Source organism: Drosophila pseudoobscura, chromosome X, assembly GCF_009870125.1.
Source record: "Drosophila pseudoobscura strain MV-25-SWS-2005 chromosome X, UCI_Dpse_MV25, whole genome shotgun sequence".
NCBI classification, from domain to species: Eukaryota; Metazoa; Arthropoda; class Insecta; order Diptera; family Drosophilidae; genus Drosophila; species Drosophila pseudoobscura.
This window is the reverse complement of record NC_046683.1, coordinates 53,674,792-53,699,506: the sequence shown is the minus strand read 5'-3', so window position 1 is coordinate 53,699,506 and position 24,715 is coordinate 53,674,792. Positions and strand designations below refer to the sequence as shown.

The 24,715-nt window shown below is 49.6% G+C and overlaps 2 protein-coding genes across 6 annotated transcripts in view; one reads left to right on the top strand and one right to left on the bottom strand.

Moving 5' to 3' along the window:
- Positions 1 to 10,230: 10,230 nt before the first annotated feature.
- LOC4813420 (uncharacterized) overlaps positions 10,231 to 24,715 on the bottom strand; it is a 58,289-nt gene continuing 43,804 nt past the window's right edge. For 2 of the 4 annotated variants that reach the window (XM_033383995.1, XM_015187877.2), the window contains exons 2-4: positions 14,068 to 15,174; positions 10,437 to 10,492; positions 10,231 to 10,378 (exon numbers count right to left, since the gene is read on the bottom strand). In XM_033383995.1, the coding sequence (XP_033239886.1) occupies positions 14,076 to 15,167 (1,092 nt within the window). In that variant the 5' untranslated portion in view covers positions 15,168 to 15,174 and the 3' untranslated portion in view covers positions 10,231 to 10,378; positions 10,437 to 10,492; positions 14,068 to 14,075. Of the gene's footprint in view, positions 10,379 to 10,436; positions 10,493 to 14,067; positions 15,175 to 15,277; positions 15,303 to 24,715 lie in introns of those variants that run through there. The other 2 variants (XM_001353938.4, XM_015187878.2) reach the window with 2 other exon arrangements.
- LOC4813419 (uncharacterized) lies at positions 15,450 to 24,193 on the top strand. 2 transcript variants are annotated; one of them, XM_033383992.1, is made up of 5 exons: positions 15,450 to 15,545; positions 19,537 to 19,780; positions 19,846 to 21,510; positions 22,304 to 22,424; positions 22,499 to 24,193. In XM_033383992.1, the coding sequence occupies exons 2-5, from the start codon at positions 19,692 to 19,694 to the stop codon at positions 23,987 to 23,989; spliced, it is 3,366 nt and encodes a 1,121-aa protein (XP_033239883.1). In that variant the 5' UTR covers positions 15,450 to 15,545; positions 19,537 to 19,691; the 3' UTR covers positions 23,990 to 24,193. The 2 variants fall into 2 exon arrangements, with proteins under 2 accessions (XP_033239883.1, XP_033239882.1); XM_033383991.1 differs by lacking the exon at positions 15,450 to 15,545 and adding an exon at positions 17,114 to 17,407.

Below are 24,715 nucleotides of genomic sequence, written 5' to 3'. Positions count from 1 at the left end.
CATTTCGGAAGGCTATAGCTCAGCTAAACGGGGCCAGATCGGCGAAGGACCTAGTCTCCCAGGATCGTGGGGATCCAGCCTGTCGATTGGCACCAAAATCTCGACCACGAAAATGAGGCCGATTTTTGGCAAATTGGATGATGTAACCATCATGATTTTTTGCGAAAATCGTGATGGAATGGATATCCTTTTTTCTGGTGCCAATCGGTTGGCAGGACTCTCCCGGTCACGAAATGACATGCCACGCCTCGATCGGCTGCCGTTTAGCAGAGATATAGCTTGCAGAAAAAAACCAGTATTTTCATGATGTGCAAATCCAACATTTCGGAAGGCTATAGCTCAGCTAAACGGGGCCAGATCGGCGAAGGACCTAGTCTCCCAGGATCGCGGGGATCCAGCCTGTCGATTGGCACCAAAATCTCGACCACGAAAATGAGGCCGATTTTTGGCAAATTGGATGATGTAACCATCATGATTTTTTGCGAAAATCGTGATGGAATGGATATCCTTTTTTCTGGTGCCAATCGGTTGGCAGGACTCTCCCGGTCACGAAATGACATGCCACGCCTCGATCGGTTGCCGTTTAGCAGAGATATAGCTTACAGAAGAAAACCAGTATTTGCATGGTGTGCAAATCCAAATCTTCGGAAGGCTATATCTCAACTAAACGGGGCCAGAGCGGCGAAGGACCTAGTCTCCCAGGATCGTGGGGATCCAGCCTGTCGATTGGCACCAAAATCTCGACCACGAAAATGAGGCCGATTTTTGGCAAATTGGATGATGTAACCATCATGATTTTTTGCGAAAATCGTGATGGAATGGATATCCTTTTTTCTGGTGCCAATCGGTTGGCAGGACTCTCCCGGTCACGAAATGACATGCCACGCCTCGATCGGTTGCCGTTTAGCAGAGATATAGCTTACAGAAGAAAACCAGTATTTGCATATTGTGCATATCCAAATCTTCGGAAGGCTATAGCTCAGCTAAACGGGGCCAGATCGGCGAAGGACCTAGTCTCCCAGGATCGTGGGGATCCAGCCTGTCGATTGGCACCAAAATCTCGACCACGAAAATGAGGCCGATTTTTGGCAAATTGGATGATGTAACCATCATGATTTTTTGCGAAAATCGTGATGGAATGGATATCCTTTTTTCTGGTGCCAATCGGTTGGCAGGACTCTCCCGGTCACGAAATGACATGCCACGCCTCGATCGGCTGCCGTTTAGCAGAGATATAGCTTGCAGAAAAAAACCAGTATTTTCATGATGTGCAAATCCAACATTTCGGAAGGCTATAGCTCAGCTAAACGGGGCCAGATCGGCGAAGGACCTAGTCTCCCAGGATCGTGGGGATCCAGCCTGTCGATTGGCACCAAAATCTCGACCACGAAAATGAGGCCGATTTTTGGCAAATTGGATGATGTAACCATCATGATTTTTTGCGAAAATCGTGATGGAATGGATATCCTTTTTTCTGGTGCCAATCGGTTGGCAGGACTCTCCCGGTCACGAAATGACATGCCACGCCTCGATCGGTTGCCGTTTAGCAGAGATATAGCTTACAGAAGCAAACCAGTATTTGCATGGTGTGCAAATCCAAATCTTCGGAAGGCTATATCTCAACTAAACGGGGCCAGAGCGGCGAAGGACCTAGTCTCCCAGGATCGTGGGGATCCAGCCTGTCGATTGGCACCAAAATCTCGACCACGAAAATGAGGCCGATTTTTGGCAAATTGGATGATGTAACCATCATGATTTTTTGCGAAAATCGTGATGGAATGGATATCCTTTTTTCTGGTGCCAATCGGTTGGCAGGACTCTCCCGGTCACGAAATGACATGCCACGCCTCGATCGGCTGCCGTTTAGCAGAGATATAGCTTGCAGAAAAAACCAGTATTTTTACGATGTGCAAATCCAACATTTCGGAAGGCTATAGCTCAGCTAAACGGGGCCAGAGCGGCGAAGGACCTAGTCTCCCAGGATCGTGGGGATCCAGCCTGTCGATTGGCACCAAAATCTCGACCACGAAAATGAGGCCGATTTTTGGCAAATTGGATGATGTAACCATCATGATTTTTTGCGAAAATCGTGATGGAATGGATATCCTTTTTTCTGGTGCCAATCGGTTGGCAGGACTCTCCCGGTCACGAAATGACATGCCACGCCTCGATCGGTTGCCGTTTAGCAGAGATATAGCTTACAGAAGAAAACCAGTATTTGCATATTGTGCGTATCCAAATCTTCGGAAGGCTATAGCTCAGCTAAACGGGGCCAGATCGGCGAAGGACCTAGTCTCCCAGGATCGTGGGGATCCAGCCTGTCGATTGGCACCAAAATCTCGACCACGAAAATGAGTCCGATTTTTGGCAAATTGGATGATGTAACCATCATGATTTTTTGCGAAAATCGTGATGGGATGGATATCCTTTTTTCTGGTGCCAATCGGGTGGCAGGACTCTCCGCATCACGAAATGACATGCCACGCCTCGATCGGTTGCCGTTTAGCAGAGATATAGCTTGCAGAAAAAACCAGTATTTTTACGATGTGCAAATCCAACATTTCGGAAGGCTATAGCTCAGCTAAACGGGGCCAGAGCGGCGAAGGACCTAGTCTCCCAGGATCGTGGGGATCCAGCCTGTCGATTGGCACCAAAATCTCGACCACGAAAATGAGGCCGATTTTTGGCAAATTGGATGATGTAACCATCATGATTTTTTGCGAAAATCGTGATGGAATGGATATCCTTTTTTCTGGTGCCAATCGGTTGGCAGGACTCTCCCGGTCACGAAATGACATGCCACGCCTCGATCGGTTGCCGTTTAGCAGAGATATAGCTTACAGAAGAAAACCAGTATTTGCATATTGTGCATATCCAAATCTTCGGAAGGCTATAGCTCAGCTAAACGGGGCCAGATCGGCGAAGGACCTAGTCTCCCAGGATCGTGGGGATCCAGCCTGTCGATTGGCACCAAAATCTCGACCACGAAAATGAGGCCGATTTTTGGCAAATTGGATGATGTAACCATCATGATTTTTTGCGAAAATCGTGATGGAATGGATATCCTTTTTTCTGGTGCCAATCGGTTGGCAGGACTCTCCCGGTCACGAAATGACATGCCACGCCTCGATCGGTTGCCGTTTAGCAGAGATATAGCTTACAGAAGAAAACCAGTATTTGCATATTGTGCATATCCAAATCTTCGGAAGGCTATAGCTCAGCTAAACGGGGCCAGATCGGCGAAGGACCTAGTCTCCCAGGATCGTGGGGATCCAGCCTGTCGATTGGCACCAAAATCTCGACCACGAAAATGAGGCCGATTTTTGGCAAATTGGATGATGTAACCATCATGATTTTTTGCGAAAATCGTGATGGAATGGATATCCTTTTTTCTGGTGCCAATCGGTTGGCAGGACTCTCCCGGTCACGAAATGACATGCCACGCCTCGATCGGCTGCCGTTTAGCAGAGATATAGCTTGCAGAAAAAACCAGTATTTTCACGATGTGCAAATCCAACATTTCGGAAGGCTATAGCTCAGCTAAACGGGGCCAGAGCGGCGAAGGACCTAGTCTCCCAGGATCGTGGGGATCCAGCCTGTCGATTGGCACCAAAATCTCGACCACGAAAATGAGGCCGATTTTTGGCAAATTGGATGATGTAACCATCATGATTTTTTGCGAAAATCGTGATGGGATGGATATCCTTTTTTCTGGTGCCAATCGGGTGGCAGGACTCTCCGCATCACGAAATGACATGCCACGCCTCGATCGGCTGCCGTTTAGCAGAGATATAGCTTGCAGAAAAAACCAGTATTTTCACGATGTGCAAATCCAACATTTCGGAAGGCTATAGCTCAGCTAAACGGGGCCAGAGCGGCGAAGGACCTAGTCTCCCAGGATCGTGGGGATCCAGCCTGTCGATTGGCACCAAAATCTCGACCACGAAAATGAGGCCGATTTTTGGCAAATTGGATGATGTAACCATCATGATTTTTTGCGAAAATCGTGATGGAATGGATATCCTTTTTTCTGGTGCCAATCGGTTGGCAGGACTCTCCCGGTCACGAAATGACATGCCACGCCTCGATCGGTTGCCGTTTAGCAGAGATATAGCTTACAGAAGAAAACCAGTATTTGCATATTGTGCATATCCAAATCTTCGGAAGGCTATAGCTCAGCTAAACGGGGCCAGATCGGCGAAGGACCTAGTCTCCCAGGATCGTGGGGATCCAGCCTGTCGATTGGCACCAAAATCTCGACCACGAAAATGAGGCCGATTTTTGGCAAATTGGATGATGGAATGGATATCCTTTTTTCTGGTGCCAATCGGTTGGCAGGACTCTCCCGGTCACGAAATGACATGCCACGCCTCGATCGGCTGCCGTTTAGCAGAGATATAGCTTGCAGAAAAAACCAGTATTTTCACGATGTGCAAATCCAACATTTCGGAAGGCTATAGCTCAGCTAAACGGGGCCAGATCGGCGAAGGACCTAGTCTCCCAGGATCGTGGGGATCCAGCCTGTCGATTGGCACCAAAATCTCGACCACGAAAATGAGGCCGATTTTTGGCAAATTGGATGATGGAATGGATATCCTTTTTTCTGGTGCCAATCGGTTGGCAGGACTCTCCCGGTCACGAAATGACATGCCACGCCTCGATCGGCTGCCGTTTAGCAGAGATATAGCTTGCAGAAAAAACCAGTATTTTCACGATGTGCAAATCCAACATTTCGGAAGGCTATAGCTCAGCTAAACGGGGCCAGAGCGGCGAAGGACCTAGTCTCCCAGGATCGTGGGGATCCAGCCTGTCGATTGGCACCAAAATCTCGACCACGAAAATGAGGCCGATTTTTGGCAAATTGGATGATGTAACCATCATGATTTTTTGCGAAAATCGTGATGGAATGGATATCCTTTTTTCTGGTGCCAATCGGTTGGCAGGACTCTCCCGGTCACGAAATGACATGCCACGCCTCGATCGGCTGCCGTTTAGCAGAGATATAGCTTGCAGAAAAAACCAGTATTTTCACGATGTGCAAATCCAACATTTCGGAAGGCTATAGCTCAGCTAAACGGGGCCAGATCGGCGATGGACCTAGTCTCCCAGGATCGTGGGGATCCAGCCTGTCGATTGGCACCAAAATCTCGACCACGAAAATGAGGCCGATTTTTGGCAAATTGGATGATGTAACCATCATGATTTTTTGCGAAAATCGTGATGGAATGGATATCCTTTTTTCTGGTGCCAATCGGTTGGCAGGACTCTCCCGGTCACGATATGACATGCCACGCCTCGATCGGTTGCCGTTTAGCAGAGATATAGCTTACAGAAGAAAACCAGTATTTGCATATTGTGCATATCCAAATCTTCGGAAGGCTATAGCTCAGCTAAACGGGGCCAGATCGGCGAAGGACCTAGTCTCCCAGGATCGTGGGGATCCAGCCTGTCGATTGGCACCAAAATCTCGACCACGAAAATGAGGCCGATTTTTGGCAAATTGGATGATGTAACTAACCATCATGATTTTTTGCGAAAATCGTGATGGAATGGATATCCTTTTTTCTGGTGCCAATCGGTTGGCAGGACTCTCCCGGTCACGAAATGACATGCCACGCCTCGATCGGCTGCCGTTTAGCAGAGATATAGCTTGCAGAAAAAACCAGTATTTTCACGATGTGCAAATCCAACATTTCGGAAGGCTATAGCTCAGCTAAACGGGGCCAGAGCGGCGAAGGACCTAGTCTCCCAGGATCGTGGGGATCCAGCCTGTCGATTGGCACCAAAATCTCGACCACGAAAATGAGGCCGATTTTTGGCAAATTGGATGATGTAACCATCATGATTTTTTGCGAAAATCGTGATGGAATGGATATCCTTTTTTCTGGTGCCAATCGGTTGGCAGGACTCTCCCGGTCACGATATGACATGCCACGCCTCGATCGGTTGCCGTTTAGCAGAGATATAGCTTACAGAAGAAAACCAGTATTTGCATATTGTGCATATCCAAATCTTCGGAAGGCTATAGCTCAGCTAAACGGGGCCAGATCGGCGAAGGACCTAGTCTCCCAGGATCGTGGGGATCCAGCCTGTCGATTGGCACCAAAATCTCGACCACGAAAATGAGGCCGATTTTTGGCAAATTGGATGATGTAACCATCATGATTTTTTGCGAAAATCGTGATGGAATGGATATCCTTTTTTCTGGTGCCAATCGGTTGGCAGGACTCTCCCGGTCACGAAATGACATGCCACGCCTCGATCGGCTGCCGTTTAGCAGAGATATAGCTTGCAGAAAAAAACCAGTATTTGAAGGATGTGCAAATCCAAATCTTCGGAAGGCTATATCTCAGCTAAATAGGGCCAGATCGGCAAAGGACTAACTGTCCAAGGATCGGGAGGATCCTGCCTGTCGATCGGCATCAAAATCTGGACTACGAAAATGGGGCTGATTTTCGGCAAATTGGATGATGTAACCATCATGATTTTTTGCGAAAATCGTGATGGAATGGATATCCTTTTTTCTGGTGCCAATCGGTTGGCAGGACTCTCCCGGTCACGAAATGACATGCCACGCCTCGATCGGTTGCCGTTTAGCAGAGATATAGCTTACAGAAGAAAACCAGTATTTGCATGGTGTGCAAATCGAAATCTTTGGAAGGCTATATCTCAACTAAACGGGGCCAGAGCGGCGAAGGACCTTAACCATCATGATTTTTTGCGAAAATCGTGATGGAATGGATATCCTTTTTTCTGGTGCCAATCGGTTGGCAGGACTCTCCCGGTCACGAAATGACATGCCACGCCTCGATCGGTTGCCGTTTAGCAGAGATATAGCTTACAGAAGAAAACCAGTATTTGCATATTGTGCATATCCAAATCTTCGGAAGGCTATAGCTCAGCTAAACGGGGCCAGATCGGCGAAGGACCTAGTCTCCCAGGATCGTGGGGATCCAGCCTGTCGATTGGCACCAAAATCTCGACCACGAAAATGAGGCCGATTTTTGGCAAATTGGATGATGTAACCATCATGATTTTTTGCGAAAATCGTGATGGAATGGATATCCTTTTTTCTGGTGCCAATCGGTTGGCAGGACTCTACCGGTCACGAAATGACATGCCACGCCTCGATCGGTTGCCGTTTAGCAGAGATATAGCTTACAGAAGAAAACCAGTATTTGCATGGTGTGCAAATCGAAATCTTTGGAAGGCTATATCTCAACTAAACGGGGCCAGAGCGGCGAAGGACCTAGTCTCCCAGGATCGTGGGGATCCAGCCTGTCGATTGGCACCAAAATCTCGACCACGAAAATGAGGCCGATTTTTGGCAAATTGGATGATGTAACCATCATGATTTTTTGCGAAAATCGTGATGGAATGGATATCCTTTTTTCTGGTGCCAATCGGTTGGCAGGACTCTCCCGGTCACGAAATGACATGCCACGCCTCGATCGGTTGCCGTTTAGCAGAGATATAGCTTACAGAAGCAAACCAGTATTTGCATGGTGTGCAAATCCAAATCTTCGGAAGGCTATATCTCAACTAAACGGGGCCAGAGCGGCGAAGGACCTAGTCTCCCAGGATCGTGGGGATCCAGCCTGTCGATTGGCACCAAAATCTCGACCACGAAAATGAGGCCGATTTTTGGCAAATTGGATGATGTAACCATCATGATTTTTTGCGAAAATCGTGATGGAATGGATATCCTTTTTTCTGGTGCCAATCGGTTGGCAGGACTCTCCCGGTCACGATATGACATGCCACGCCTCGATCGGTTGCCGTTTAGCAGAGATATAGCTTACAGAAGAAAACCAGTATTTGCATATTGTGCATATCCAAATCTTCGGAAGGCTATAGCTCAGCTAAACGGGGCCAGATCGGCGAAGGACCTAGTCTCCCAGGATCGTGGGGATCCAGCCTGTCGATTGGCACCAAAATCTCGACCACGAAAATGAGGCCGATTTTTGGCAAATTGGATGATGTAACCATCATGATTTTTTGCGAAAATCGTGATGGAATGGATATCCTTTTTTCTGGTGCCAATCGGTTGGCAGGACTCTCCCGGTCACGAAATGACATGCCACGCCTCGATCGGTTGCCGTTTAGCAGAGATATAGCTTACAGAAGAAAACCAGTATTTGCATATTGTGCATATCCAAATCTTCGGAAGGCTATAGCTCAGCTAAACGGGGCCAGATCGGCGAAGGACCTAGTCTCCCAGGATCGTGGGGATCCAGCCTGTCGATTGGCACCAAAATCTCGACCACGAAAATGAGGCCGATTTTTGGCAAATTGGATGATGTAACCATCATGATTTTTTGCGAAAATCGTGATGGAATGGATATCCTTTTTTCTGGTGCCAATCGGTTGGCAGGACTCTCCCGGTCACGAAATGACATGCCACGCCTCGATCGGTTGCCGTTTAGCAGAGATATAGCTTACAGAAGAAAACCAGTATTTGCATATTGTGCATATCCAAATCTTCGGAAGGCTATAGCTCAGCTAAACGGGGCCAGATCGGCGAAGGACCTAGTCTCCCAGGATCGCGGGGATCCAGCCTGTCGATTGGCACCAAAATCTCGACCACGAAAATGAGGCCGATTTTTGGCAAATTGGATGATGTAACCATCATGATTTTTTGCGAAAATCGTGATGGAATGGATATCCTTTTTTCTGGTGCCAATCGGTTGGCAGGACTCTCCCGGTCACGAAATGACATGCCACGCCTCGATCGGCTGCCGTTTAGCAGAGATATAGCTTGCAGAAAAAACCAGTATTTTCACGATGTGCAAATCCAACATTTCGGAAGGCTATAGCTCAGCTAAACGGGGCCAGAGCGGCGAAGGACCTAGTCTCCCAGGATCGTGGGGATCCAGCCTGTCGATTGGCACCAAAATCTCGACCACGAAAATGAGGCCGATTTTTGGCAAATTGGATGATGTAACCATCATGATTTTTTGCGAAAATCGTGATGGAATGGATATCCTTTTTTCTGGTGCCAATCGGTTGGCAGGACTCTCCCGGTCACGAAATGACATGCCACGCCTCGATCGGTTGCCGTTTAGCAGAGATATAGCTTACAGAAGCAAACCAGTATTTGCATGGTGTGCAAATCCAAATCTTCGGAAGGCTATATCTCAACTAAACGGGGCCAGAGCGGCGAAGGACCTAGTCTCCCAGGATCGTGGGGATCCAGCCTGTCGATTGGCACCAAAATCTCGACCACGAAAATGAGGCCGATTTTTGGCAAATTGGATGATGTAACCATCATGATTTTTTGCGAAAATCGTGATGGAATGGATATCCTTTTTTCTGGTGCCAATCGGTTGGCAGGACTCTCCCGGTCACGAAATGACATGCCACGCCTCGATCGGCTGCCGTTTAGCAGAGATATAGCTTGCAGAAAAAACCAGTATTTTCACGATGTGCAAATCCAACATTTCGGAAGGCTATAGCTCAGCTAAACGGGGCCAGAGCGGCGAAGGACCTAGTCTCCCAGGATCGTGGGGATCCAGCCTGTCGATTGGCACCAAAATCTCGACCACGAAAATGAGGCCGATTTTTGGCAAATTGGATGATGTAACCATCATGATTTTTTGCGAAAATCGTGATGGAATGGATATCCTTTTTTCTGGTGCCAATCGGTTGGCAGGACTCTCCCGGTCACGAAATGACATGCCACGCCTCGATCGGTTGCCGTTTAGCAGAGATATAGCTTACAGAAGAAAACCAGTATTTGCATATTGTGCATATCCAAATCTTCGGAAGGCTATAGCTCAGCTAAACGGGGCCAGATCGGCGAAGGACCTAGTCTCCCAGGATCGTGGGGATCCAGCCTGTCGATTGGCACCAAAATCTCGACCACGAAAATGAGGCCAATTTTTGGCAAATTGGATGATGTAACCATCATGATTTTTTGCGAAAATCGTGATGGAATGGATATCCTTTTTTCTGGTGCCAATCGGTTGGCAGGACTCTCCCGGTCACGAAATGACATGCCACGCCTCGATCGGCTGCCGCTTAACAGAAATATAGCTTGCAGAAAAAACCAGTATAGAAATTTGTAGATGTTTTTTTTTCAAAATTGCATACTTTATTGTTTATTTTATATGTATAATGATGCTACTGTTTATATGAATAATTATGTATGTAAATATGTATTTATGTATATATACGTATGTATGTGTTACAATCAACTTATATATTTATATTAATAACTTAAAGTGAAATGTAAAAGTGCATTATCCTTGATCGACCGGGACGAAAATTGCATGGGACAGCAGGGCTCTCTGGACGGTCCTGGGTGGTCCTGGGTGGTCCTGGGCGAGATATTGATGTAAGCCGCGCAGATGCATTTGCACCCGAGGTAGTATTGAGCCTGAATTGGAATAGCAGACGTAAGACGATTGGGAGAGGCAGTCTTTGAAAACACTTACCACACTCTGGACCACGGATCAACTTCAGGGGATTGGCAGGCTAAACGGGAATCCATCTAGAACAGGGCCGTAAAAGTAAAAGAATAAAAATTATTTAAATTAGAAAGAAATATTAAATGGAATTTTGGAGCATAATTATGCCCGTTTTGTAAATGGGTTAGGGAAATTCCAAATCTTATAGAAACTAAACTTCAAATTCCGGCAGGCTCGGCTTCTCTTCTCCATTTGCAGTAAAGAGCAGTAAGTATTTCGACTGAAGTGATAGTTTGTCGAACTCTAAGCCGTTTCAATTTCAGACGAACAAAATCCCAAATTTCAAAGTGTTGGATATATGTAGTAAAACTTGATTGACAAATTTTGGCTGGGAAAAACTACCCTTTTTGTGAGTGCCACTGCGGTGCGTGCGATGCCAATGAAAATTGCTGGCCACTTAGCCGAAAAGTACCCCCGTCGAATGCCTAAACCAATTTGTAGTTTCTATTCCCTTTTGTGGTTGCGGATTAAATGGCCGTAATTGTTGCTCCTGCGGCCAGGGACACGCGACTCGGTAACGGGATACGGGATACGGAACCACGTGGGTCCTGTCACAAAAATGATGTGTTATTAACGGCTTAGGGCAGGCAATGGCGATTATAATGACGACGGCTACGGCTGGGCAATTATGTTAACCTGCCAATGCCAATGCCTATGCCTATGCCCTGCCCTGTCCTGCCCCCTCTCTTGGCAGTCATGACATCCGCTTCCGCCTACAATCCGGGGCGCATGCAAGTGTCAATCAAAGGTACATTTAATTTGAAACTGCGATTTCCATTTCCATTCAATCTGTGTCGGAGCGTGTGTCCGCCTCGGATGAATGGATATCGAGTGGCAGCCCCACTTCAACACACACCGAACCCTTTGACAGGCCTATGGATAAGCGAATCTTGGAACTATGCTCGTTGCTGGAAATCTTAAACAATTGGGCAATTTGCGATACACTTTAATCATTTGATCTCCGTGCACAAGTTTTCAATTAAATTTCGAAACAAAACCAAACCCAACCAGGAACCGCAATCGCAATTGCATTCCCATCTTCCCGTAGTTTATGTTAATTACTTTTTGGCTCAACACCTGCCAAAGGCCATAAACAAAGGGCAGCCACAATGGGGCATGGGGGGCATATCCTGACATGGTGTCATGCATTGCCAGATTTTATTATCAGGCGGGACCTCAACGCCAGTCGGGCACTACCCCCAACCCATCGATCAGGAAGATTATTAAAATTATTTAAGTGGCACTTTGCCTTAAATAAAACTTAGTTATTTAATTTACTCCATTGATCAATCGATATGTAATATACATTTCAGACTATCCTAATTAATAATAAGAGCTATTCAACACTATCATAAGTAAATCTATTCTCATTAGAGCTCTTCATCGTCACCTTTGGGCCACCCTTAAGCAACTGTTTTCATATGTTTTAATTAAATTGTGGCCTGCTTGCGCGCTTAAATATTCGCCACTCGAAAGCCACTTAAAAGTAATTCAATTACAAATAAAACGCATCTACTTATTTCAGTATTTCGCCAAAGTGAAGGGAAGAAAAAGTTAATTTCATTAAGCGGGAGTAGCCCTCAGACCACCCTACAGCGCCATAACGCCTTCCCCTTCCACCAGATGATGGTTGTGTGTAAAATTCAGGGGCAGCAGAAATGCATTAAAAATTCATTACAAAATGCACACAGAGGACAAATCTCTCGATGGGAGAACGGGGCGAACAGGGAGCTACAGGGAGCTACAGGTACTCTACTCGCATGGATGTAAGTGGCTCTTGAAACATGCACACAAATGTAAGAAACTTGTCGGCGATGTCGCTGTCAGCCACTCCCCGAAGCGGTGCGGGTTACATGTGCTTGCCACACAAATTTGCCACAAATATTTTCACATGTTTGCTTACTGGAGCTAGAGATGCGAAAGGCATAGTCACCCCCGAGGAGTATCCGTGTAACAGTTTTCCGTATTGGTCCCGGATATACAGGCTACACTATCAATATCAATACAAATAACATACACTATAAGCGATTCTTAGGTATACAAAGAGAACTTAGAATTAGATATACGCGTACTCTAAAAGTCTAACAAAACCCACTAATCGTTAAGGGGTTTCTCTTAATAAATTCGGAATTCTTAATCTCTAGATAATGCCCAAAACGTTTTCTTATAGAAGGCATCCCTCTTTGATTCTGGTTCTATTGGGAAAACTTCCGCAGATGGATTTTTATTCACTTTGTGCAAAGGATATTTGCTCAAGGCACTGTTTGCTCAGTGCCCAGGCCCAGGCTCAGGCCCAAGCCCCAACTTTTCTCATCTCTGAAAACTGATAAACTTGTGTCCCTGCACAGACGACTGGGGGACGGAGCGACAGAGGAATAGAGAGGGGGGCAAACACACAAGAAGAAGCGAAACCTGTGTCTTTGGTGCAAAAAGGTTAAGAAGGATGGCGAACGGAAGGACATGAGTAATCTCATATCTCTCGAATGATATGGGAATGGCAAGCTGGACAAACTCGTAAATATTGCTGTTGCTGGCCTGCAGGCGGCCATCATCTGGAGAGCTCAGACGATGGCAATATATGGCGATCATAATCAAGGTCTTTTGGCACTTTATTGACAAACTAATAAAAGCCGAGAGAGCCGACAAGGAATGGAATGGTATGGGATGGTATGGGATGGGGTGGACTGGCAAGACGGAAAGATGGATGGACACTCGTAGATGGAAGCAAACGATTTATTAAAATCCCTCTACATGGCATACATAATAAAAAGCAAATGCCGAGAGGATGGAACGGGGACGGCTCTGGCTGACCTGGCCGTTGATGTGATGAGTAATTTGCTTTTGGCTTTTAATGGTGGCCCGGCCAGTAGCAGAAACCAGACAACGAATAGTTGCAGGACACGGAAATTAGTGCGGAAACGGTTACTACGCTTAGCAATCTGTCAAAAAGCCAAAATGTAATAAATGAGGTCCCCAACAGGACAGAACAGAGCAGAACAGAACAGAAGACTGGGTGGACAGTCTGGGGCCCATCAACATAATTCATACGAGATGCCAAAGCACGACAAAAGCTTGACCGGAACCAGTGGCAGTGGCAGTGGTAGTGGTAGTGGCAGTACCAGAAGCCGAACACGGACAGCAGTTGGACAAAGGCGCCAACTACAGGATACCACACAGCACAGGATGGCTGTCTTTTATGGTAGCAGATGCACCATATTTCATTACACGTTGATAAGTGGTCATTTGTCCCTGGACCAGGGCCTGGAATGGGTCGGATGCTGGTTTCCTGCATGCCAACAGGCATTTCATAATAATTTTAACAACCTTTTTTACGCAAACTTGCAGCCAGAGACAGCCAGCCCTTTGGCTATGCCCCGCCGTATCATATCATATACGATATTAAATGCACGGATAGGATATATGACTATTCAAATCGTAAGTAGTGTGTGTGTGTGAGTGTGCCCATTCATATGCTTATTAATTTTTCCACAATTTCCCGCAGGCTTTCATTTAAAGAGTACTGGAAGGGAAGAGAAAGCAAAGTGCTTTTCAAACGAATTAAAGGCTTGGAAAGATGTAAAAGTATTGGGATATTTACAATCAAATTTAATCAGAGGCGGCCATCCCGGTGTCATCATCATCATCGCTCAGAAACTCCAAGCCTTTCTTCCTAATGACATGATGGGCTGTCTTCCGACTGTCCGGCTGAACCCGGGACAGTGCCGCTGCGGCTGGCCGCGGACTCTGGGGCTGCTGCGGCGAGTAGGATGCCCTGAAGCGTTGCAGATACTCCGGGGCCGGTGGCACATTGCCCACTGAGTGGTGCGGAACGATGCCATGGATGTGCTGCGGCCGGACCAGGCTGCAGAGTTGTATGAGGTTCATCCGCGAGGGCAGCGGCGACCATTTCAGGTGGTCGAGTCGCAGCATAACGAAGCGCTCGGCCCGACTGGTCAGGGTGGCGAAATCTTCGCCGTCGAAAATATGCACTTTGACCCTGTAGTCGCGGCACTCGAAGCGCTGCAAGTCGCTGCTGAGGAGCGCGTAGCTCTCGGCATAGTTGCCCATCAGTCGAATGTGGCCGTAGAGCAGGGTGTGCCCCAGTCGCCTCACCAGAGGCTCGTACCCAAAGAGGGGCAGCTTCAATCGTACCACGCTGTTCTCCTGCCTTGGCAGCTTGTCGATGGTCGCTGCCAGTGTGTCGTAGTCCACATGGACGAAGGGCTGGTCGACAGCGGTCAGGTTGAGGAACAGTAGGTCCGTGCCCTGGGCGATCCATGAGTTGAAGACGGGGTTCGCCACCAGCTGGCAGAGATCGTCCTGCTGCACCGCCGAGTAGAAGTAGAGCAGTCTGCCGCCCTGTATCTTCCGGATGAGCAGCACCAGACTGCATCCCAGCGCGGTCCCAGCACAGAGCATGGCCTCCAGACGCCTGCCGTCGCTGAGGCGTAGCTCGAAGGGCTTGCCCTCCTCCACGACATGGAAGTCCTGCTCGGAAATGTGCGCCTTACGCTTCTGCAGATACTGCAACAACTGATTGGCCAGTGGCCGGGTTGTGTACATCCGGCAGAACTTCCGGGGCAGCGTCTTCACCTGATTCTCCACCTGGCCGAGGTGCGTCACAAACACCTTGGTGAGGCTCTCGTAGAGCTTGGGTATCACATCGAATATCAGCTCGGGATGCTCCTTCGGACGCATGGCGTGCCTGCAAAAAAAAAACATGCCCTTGATTATTATCGTACAAAGTGAATATCGTATTTAATGGACCCATGGATGTGGGCAGATATGTGCTACACGCATCCTGAGACCTTTCTAGAGTCTTCTGCTATAGCTGGAGATATATCCTCTTTATTGCACAGTTTTTCTTCTATAAGCACGCGGATCACTTCCACCATTCAATAAGCTGTAAACAAGAACAGCTGACTGAGCAGTGTGACCGTTCAATCGGGCTCTGTTTGGTCACACTCTGGCGTTAGCAGAACTTTGTTCGCTTTTTTCGGGATTATACATATTCATGGTTAATATTAATAATAAAAAAACGATTGCCTGCTATTTGTTCCCTCCGCGAGTGCAGTGGTATGTATTGTGTTTTGATTGGTATGTATTGCTTTTCGATCCGAAATCTGCTGCGAAGATCTTGCAACAACAGCTGCGGCTGGCTTTGGCAACCGCAACCCCACGCGACCTTTCATGGTCACACAACACACCTCGGCACGCCCACAGCCCAAGCGGATATAAATGCTCGCATCAATGTTTGGCCATTCATCAGTCATCAATCATGAATCATGGCCCAAAGACGGCGGCATTTCGCGCTTTGCATAACCCCGACAGCCGAATGTAAACAAATTGCAAGACCACGAGCTACGCAAAAGCAACAAAATACGAGTAAATGGGTTGAATGACAGACATTGGCACAGATTCCAGTCATGGACTGACGCTGAGGCTGGGGCTGGGGCTGAGTTTGAGGAACCGCGGAACTGCCCACAGTCTTCGCGAGACTCGCGCTGTGGTTTCCCTTTCGTTTGACCGCCAAAGCCAAAAGAGCATCTGCCATCCAGGCTAGATTACCTCATGCTCGTACACCCCATCCTCAGCGGCAGAGGCAGAGGCCCCCCCGAGTCAATAAAACGTGTAAATTATTATTACGTCCGCCTCTCCGCAGCCACAGCTGGAAAAGAAAGCCGCGTGGGGGGCTACTGGCCGACTAGAGCAGAAAATTACTCAACTAAAGTCGCTTGAGGTTGAAGTTTCAGTTTCAGCTTCAGTTTCAGCTTCAGCCTCAGATGGGGTCTGAGCGGGGTCTATGTCTGGGTCTGCGGCTCGTTAGTCGCGTTGTTAGCCCGCTATTTTGGGCTTCAACTTTCACTCAGCGGCCCGGCTCAGACGACTAATTTGCAGCCGCTCGCCGATTGCTCGTTGGCTCATTGTAATTAAGCCATTTGGCTGGACAAGTGACTTGCCGGCGGACAGGCAGATTGTAAACGCTCATTGTACTCGGCGCTTCTCGCACCAAAAGTGTAACAAATACCCCCATTAGTCGGTACAGTGAAGCTTTAAGTGTAATTAATAGCATTATGTGGACAAAAGTTGAATGAACAGGAGTCGGGTGAGTGGGGAAATATGATTTTTTATCATCAATATGAGAAAAACCTGAAGGAGAATGAAGCGCCTCAAAACTAGAAATGGTCTCCCCTTCATCTGGCTCTTGGACCAAGCTTACGTACTCCGACTTCTAATTAGCATTTACGGAAAAATTCCTGAACGAACAACACAGGGTTGGGGTTCAAGTTTTCACTGGAGATTTAGGCCTAGTTTATGTGAGAGAATTTCCTCTTGTAGTCTCTTAAACAACTTGACATGGACTGAATTTCTTCTCAGATTAAACTGATTCTCTGCTTTGCAACACAGCGACTTTGCCTCCTAAGACTTTGCCATTTTGACCTTCAATATGGATTGTTTCTGAGGTCGCAGATCTCGCTCTCTTGCTTATCATCTTCATCGGCTTTCATCGAACTCCGCTGCGAGCTCTCTTTCACCGCTAATCCCTGCACTGATCGTGCACTGGTTTCTCTGCGACGCTCTGGCCGCTGCCGAAGACTCTGCCGGCGGCAACTTCCACTCGAGCGATGGCTTGGCGCATGCTCATCGGCGGAGTCGCGTGTCAAACGAGCGCCGCACTCAAAGCCGGAAAGACGTCGTTGGCGCATGCGCATTCCCGTTTCGTATTCGAGTTCGACTCCGTGTTCGCTTTTTTTTTGTCAGTTAACCAGCAGAGCATAGCCGAGCCGAGCCGAACCGAACCAAGCCGAGCTTTGTGGAAGTTTCGATTTCATTCCCGCTTTCGGTTTCGTTGTTTCGAACATCAACAAAGCGCCACGCCACGGCAGTGCCGAAGACCCGCCAGGGGCAAGCAGAAGAGAGTGCCCAAAGTGCAGTGAGTAAGTGGCATCCGAGGGAGTGCGCGGGGCAAAGCCCGTGGCGCAGAAACCGAAAGTGTGCAAATCAAAGCCCGACCCATCCGTAGATGTCGCAATTGTAAGGCCCGAACAAAGCGCGGCAATTGTGTTTCGACAATTTCCGAGCTCAGCGAGCCAGGAAGAAAGAAAAGAAAGTTGCTGGCAGAAGAGAATTGCGCAAAAGCAATGACGAAAGAAGTGACTCACTATGCCGCGGTACCCGGTACCCGGAACCCGTAGCGCACTGAGGGATCCAATATCTTTATGCAAATGCGGTCAAATCTAGTCGGGGACTCCCGTCTTGCATTTGCGGGCATTGGGGGTTTTCTGATGGAACCAAGACACTCAAATCGAACCTCGGCACGCCTTGGACATTAAGGCTAATTGGAGGGGTAGTGCAGTGCGTCCCCAGTGTTGAGTGGATTATGTAATTTGACAAGCAGGATGCTCGTGTGCGCCACCCTAAAGAATTCCCAACACGTCCCAGCCGTACCCGTATCCGTATCCGTGTCCGTATCCAGCCGTGCCCGTCTTTGCCCGCAAATTTTGGGAACGCATCTCGAGCGTAAAGTGTCCTTTCGTGTTGCCACCGTTCCCTGTGCTCCCTGTGCTCCTTGGGCTCCCTGTGCTCCCTTGTGCGTGGCGTGGCGTGGCATGTGCCCCAGCGACACAGCAGAGCAGTTTTGTGATCCTTGCACCTGCTGCATTTGCACTGCACTGGAATTAGCTGCCATTTCTTGCTGTAAACTTCCATTGCCGTCTGTCGTCTGTCGACTGCCGTCGATGCCCGATGCCCGATGCTGCTCCTGTCTTTGCCTTTTAGTGCAGGACCCTCTGTTGCCTCTCTGCTTGTGGCAAATGCAATTTTCTAGTACTTGCTCTCACCACCCCCTCCCCCTCCCCCGCCCCCTGACTCTTCCTGGCAAGCCCCGTACGGATGGGGCCATAAAATTTTGGGTGCAATTACATCTGGCTGTGGGAAAGTCTGTTGCCAGTCTGCGATACCAAGGAATTTAAATTTTATATGCAACAAGACATTTGGCATAGTCGTTTTTATATTACACAAAGCATAAATAATAAATTTCCTAGCCCCCTCCGACCAGATGCTGCAACCGGGAGGCGAGTGTGTGTGTCGCATGTCGCATGTCGCACCGTTTCGAAACTCGAATCTCTCGTGCGTCATCCTCGACAGAGTACTCCGCTCACAATAACCTTGACTCCGTTTTGAATGTAAATGCAGATCGCGGAGCGACAAATGAGACGCCGAACAAAGCCGCGAGTTGTGCATAATTTATGGTGAAATTTGAGGCGAAATGCGTGTGTGCCCAATCCCAAAAAAAATCAATAAACCGATGATCGAGACAAAGGAATAAACTGAGAACCCAAGAGACACTTTCACCGAAGCGAAGAAGCGAAGGTGAAATTCCACTGATAGAGAACCCCCACTCTCCCAGGATAGTGGTGGATCCCAGTCCCATGAGTCACTCGAAACAAAGAGCTGCCGAGGACAGCTCAAACATAGCGCCAGACACTTGCTCCGAACTGGATGCTGCACTAAAATAAACCAGAAACTGTGTGCAGTCTCCGCGCATTAAACTTTTAAGGCCTGTCAACGCACCAACCAAATAAAACTTGACAATAATACGAATAATTTTGCACGGAGACGGAGACGGAGCCAGCGACTGAGACTGAGACTCAGATGATGATGGGATATGATTATATATTATGTCGCAGTCGTGCGGCTGCATAAACACGGCGCAATCATAAAAAGCGGAATTAAACAAATGTTGCCGAGAACCGGGGGAACGGGAATGGGGAATGGGGAATGGGGAACGGGGAATGGTTATGGTACAGGCTACAGGCTACAGGGTATGGGCAATCCACCTCCACGCCCATAGAGCACGTGAGAATTGCATTAATATGAATGCAAATGTGCATCCCCGAGGGCATGGCGGAGACAAATCTATAAATTTATGTGCAAATGTAGCAAGAAATTGCCGAGCAGAAGTCGCGCGAAATTCGCGAAATTCCTTCTACGTTTTTTTCTGTTTTCTGTTTTCTGCCGTTTCGAGTTGACAGCAAGTTTTTACGAGTATGATTTTCCTTTGCAGTCGGCGAAGACGTGCGAAGACGAAGACGAGGACGAGGACTCTGCCTGGCTTAAGCTTATGAATTGCTGACGTGAGTTTGGGGACCTTCCAGAGACAGACACGACCCCGGCCCCGGCCCCGACCGCGACCCGCCCTGGTGCAGGTCCCATCCCAAGATGCACGGGAAAATTGCAATTCTAATTATCGTATTAGCCGGCAACGTGTCGTGCATAAGAAATGCAAACGGAAACGACGCAAATGACGGGTGAGTTATGCAAATTTCCCCGAGCAATACAAGTATCCCACTTGAAACCCCACTTTGTTCTGCAGGGAGGAGCAGCACATTTCCGTGAAGCTGAAAAACTTCTTTCCCTCGGAGCCGCTCAGCGAGTCGGAAGGGACCCAGGAGCCGCCACAAATCTCCGCCCGCGTCACCTCCAGCTCTGGCTTTCGGCCCTCGCAGATGCTGGACTTTACGCCGTCGGATGTGATGTCCAGTGACGGCCTCAATCGCTATCCGCCCAGCTATCTGGCGCCCAACTACCAGCACCAGTTCCCGAGCTCCCAGTCACAGTCCCAGTCCCCGGTCAGTCATCAGGCGGCGATGGACAAGCAGTTCTCGTTCCCCGAAGAGCCGTCGGGGGGCTTCCACAGCCTGGGCAGCACTACGATTCCTACCACGCCGGTCGTTAGCTACCTGGATCCGTACACCCAGCAGAACTATGGCTATGTGCCCACGGCGACCCCACCCACGCTGATCCAGTACCAGCGGGAACAGCCCGAAGACGATCAGGCCTACACGGTGCAGTCCACGCTGCTTGTCGGCAGCCACCAGCAGCAGCAGCAGCCTCAGCGACCACGTCCGGGGTACGTGGACGATGTCTACCTCAAGCGGCCCGGCTATGTCTTCGATGAGAGCCCCTCGTCAGCGGTGTATCGCCGCCCCACGAAAGCGCCGCCCGCCCTGCCGGCGCCTCCCACCACAGCGTCGCATAAAATTTCATACGATTCGCATGATTACCCGCCGCCGAGCTATGCAGCCGAACAGACATCCAATTTCGTGCCCCAGACCCTGCCCGAACGGCCGCTCTACAACCGCCAAGACATCAATGACAATCGACCAGCGGTGCAGGAGACCCATCGACCCCGGCCCCAGGCCCAGGCACAGCTCCAAATCCAACACCAGCCCCAGCCCCAGCACCAGCCCCAGTCCAGGCCTCCTTCCTCGTCTAATTATGCAAACAACTTTGATAATTATTTGCAGCGGCCGCCACCCAGCTACCAGAGCCATTCCCAGTCCCAGTCCCATGCCTACACCCAACCCCAGCCCCAACTCCAAGCGCAGTCTCAGCCTCAGTTGGGGTCCAGTCCTACGCACTATCAATACGAGCCGCTGGCAAGACCCCAGCCAGCAGTGGGATATGGACAGGGACAGGGACAGGGACCAAGACCAGGACACAATTACTACGAGTATCAAATTGGTGAGATACCGCCACCGCAATCCCATCCAGGACAGCGACCGAGCCAGTACCCGAGCCAGTACCCCAGCCAGCATCAGCAGCATCAGCAGCAGCAGTTCAACTATCGTCCTGGAGCAGAGCCAACGACATATCGACCCAGTCAGTCGTCGTCGTCGTCGGGCGGCGGCGGCGGTGGCGGCGGTCTGGCCACACTGGCATCGCTGTTCAGCTCAACGCAGCAGTACGCACCGCAATTTACGAACCTCCTCCTAGGCACAGCCTCCTCCACCCAGACGCAGTCCAGCCCATTAGGAAGTCTCCTCGGCGCATTCGCTGGCAATGGATACCAGCAGCAGCAGCAGTATCAGAAGCCTCAGCAGGGACGACCACCCAACACACAACTCATTAGAGCCCTGGAGAACATAGCACGCAACGACGATTTGGAGTGTGTGCCCAAGGTGCTCTGCCAGATGATTGCCGGTCAAACGTTACGTGGCCAATTGCCAGGCTTCATTACGTCCCCGGCCATAGCCAAGTGAGTTTCACGATGGGTGTACTCGTAATGAATGGGGGAATACAATATGGGGAGCAGGGAGTGGGGAGTGGGGAATGGAGGTTTGAGAGTTGGGGGTTGGGGGTTGGGTCTTTGGCTGCGACTCAGTTTGCAGGGGCTTTAGTTGTAAGTAAATATTATTAAATTTGCATTTTAAGGCTGGGGGTGCGGCACTGTGCAAGGCATCGTGTTGCCATACCGAAGCGTTAACTGGGATTAGACTTCATTAGTCCGAAACCATATTGATTGTTCCATTAAATGAGCTACGTTCGGGGGTTGTGCTGCACTGCAGTACGGGCTGTATGTAGCCGTAGACGGAGACTGAAACGTAGCCGTAAACCATCTCCTTCTTCGATGGTAAATTGAAATTGTTTTGGCTTTGGCAAATTCTTGGCTTCGAGTCAATTAAGTTTTATAAGCAGCTCAGAATGGGGTCCAATGGCAGCTGGAGTCACATTAGTTAGATAATGAGATGAAGGCTTGTTCTCCTTGATACCCGATACAGATGGGGCAGCCCCGACAGCCCCCATAGCGACGGATATCTATCTCGTAAGCGACGAACTCTTTTTTACTATAAAGAATGATCTTATATAGTGTTCCAGAGTGCAGCAAATAGCTGATTACATCTCTGTATCTCTCCCAGTGTGGCCCAGCAGTAAAGGGTGGGTTTTCGTACCCAAAGACTACTCTCTCTCGCTCTTACCTGTAGTATATAGATCTGAATAGACTTCTGCATCGATACTTTTACTAAATTTTCCTTGCCTTTTCCAAACAGCTTCCTCACTGGCTTTCCCGTGGCCTCGCCCGCCCTGATCTACGGCAGGGCTGCCCTGCTGGGACTCAGCGGCGGAGAGCGCAGCTGCCTCCAGAGCTATGAAAAGTGTCCGAAGAATGAGGTGAGCCCCGCACTGTGCTCTCGACATGAAGCAGGCTTAATGATTATTAAAAATAAACCCACTCTCCCTGCCAGATGGAAATCATTCACTATCTGAACAATCATCGCGGGGGCTTCTTCAAGTTCTTCAGCGAGCCGGAGGAGCAGCCGGTGGCGGCGCAGCAGAGCGAGAGTGGCGCTGGCTCATTGTTCAGCATCCTCTCAGCCCTGACGGGGGGCGGAGGAGGCGGTGGCCAGAGCCAGGTGTACACCACCCCGCGACCTGTGGCGCGACCCACCCAGCGGCCCAGCACGGACATCGCCAGCGGCATCGGCAGCTTCTTCAGCCAGGTCCTGTCCGAGTACCTGAACGGGGTGGAGTACCAGCGCAGGAGGAGGCGGAGGAGGAGGAGCCTGTTGCCAACGGAAATTAAACGCGCTATTCAGACGGATGATGCCCGCCTGATGCCAGTCGACTTCCACGACGAGGAGGACGGCCTGGACACGCAGACGGGGCGAGTAGTCAAGTTCCAAGACGACGACGAGGCGGAGGCGGCCCAGGCCCACACCGAGCTGATTGGAGTGCTGCAATTTCCCGAGGACGAGGGTCGCGTTCTCAACTTCAAGGGCATCGAGAGTGAGGAGTATCATCAGGACGGCGCTATCCGCTTTCCGGACGCCACTCCGGCGGAAGCAGCGCGCGACGACCAGAGCAAAATTATCCGCGAGTTCAATCGCGATGCGGCCCAGCGCAAATTGAGATTTCCCCCTGAAGGGGAGGACGATGGAGCTGTCAGACAGGCTAAGCACTTGGCCCTCATCGAGGGCTGGAGGGCGGTGCTGCCCAATGGCCTGGCCGAGGCGGACTTCGGCGTGGACAAGCGTCGCGGCAAGAGGATTGTCTTCAAGGATACCAACGAGGAGCTGGACGAACAAGCGGCGAATGAGGAGAGGTACAGGGAAGAGCAGCTAAGGGAGGTCGAACTGAGGGAGGAACAGCTGAGAGAGGAGCGAATCAGAGAAGACGAGCTCAGAGTAGAACGCATCCGGGAGATACAGCTGCGAGAACAGAATCTTCGCGACGAGCCCCAGCACTATCCCCTGAATGCGGTCTACGAGGAGGCGGCCCCGCCCCAGCGAGGAGCTCGGGTCATCTTCCCCGATCACTATGAGCGCTACATCCGCAAAGGGAAGATCCTGAACCGACCCACCTATGCGCCCAGCTACGAGTACGGCGACAGGCGGGAGGAAAAGGAAGATCGTCTGGTCCTGAGCAACGAGCACAGGCCTGGCGCCCATTACCGCCTGGAGGCAGGCGACTACCAATCGCCGCAGAGCCCAAGCACCCTCAACTACGGCGAGTACATGCCCAGCAGTACGGTTCGCTTCGGGGAGCCCACGGAGCGACCGTCGCCCCAGTACAACTATCCCAATGCCAACTACATCAGCGACAACCGGTACGGGAGCAGGCCCAGCCAAAAGCCCCGCTACGAGGACGACAAGAACATCTACGTGACGAACTCCCAAGGCGTCAACGAGTACTACATCCGACCCGACGGCAGCAAGGTCTACCTGAGGGCCGGCTAGGACTAGGATTAGTTAGGAGGTTAGATGGTTAGGCGGTGCTCGCACCACACCCACTGAGAGGCAGGCCACATATAGTCATAAGTCTGTAAATACGTAACAGGTTTTTTTTTTGTGTATGCTTATGTTTATATATTTAATACTTTAAAGCAGTGTGCATACGTACGCACTCGTATTTATTAATAAAAACCCAATTCAATCAAAGGACAACAAGTGGAATACGCTCCGAGCGGAATTGCCGCATAAATCTAGCGGCAAACGGCAGCATCCAGGGAATATGTTTGAAAAATTAAATGTGATAAACCCGAAGCGAAGGCGAAGAGCAAAAAAGAGCAAACAGTCGGAGCACACGACTTGGTGATACCCATTACCAGAGGTTTAGTAATAGTAGCAGGGCTTTCCGGACATCATAGACGTAGCATAGCTATCGGTGTTCCCGGATCTTGTGCCCGCCAAGATCCGAGCTGGCTTCTTGGGGCTGCCACCGCAGCATACCCTTGCACTCGACGAGCACTGGGTACAAGGGAAAAAACCAAATACATCCAACGGCAGCCCCCTCTCCTTCCCTCACCTTCCGAGCAGACAGAATTTTCTATTTCTTGTGTTTTTTGTTTGTTGGTTTTTTCCGTCAGCGTTTTCCCAAATGGTCGAGCGTTTGTCAGTGGGAAAATCACACAGAAATGCGAGAGTGCACGAAAAAAGTGCACCACCCACCGCCCACCGCCCGCT

Bases quoted from the DNA above. Each gene is read 5' to 3' on its own strand.
- LOC4813419 (XM_033383992.1), top strand. From the start codon at position 19,692: ATGCACGGGAAAATTGCAATTCTAATTATCGTATTAGCCGGCAACGTG. The intron at 21,511-22,303 runs GTGAGTTTCACG...TTTTCCAAACAG, and splicing joins ACGTCCCCGGCCATAGCCAA to CTTCCTCACTGGCTTTCCCG. The intron at 22,425-22,498 runs GTGAGCCCCGCA...TCTCCCTGCCAG, and splicing joins AAAAGTGTCCGAAGAATGAG to ATGGAAATCATTCACTATCT.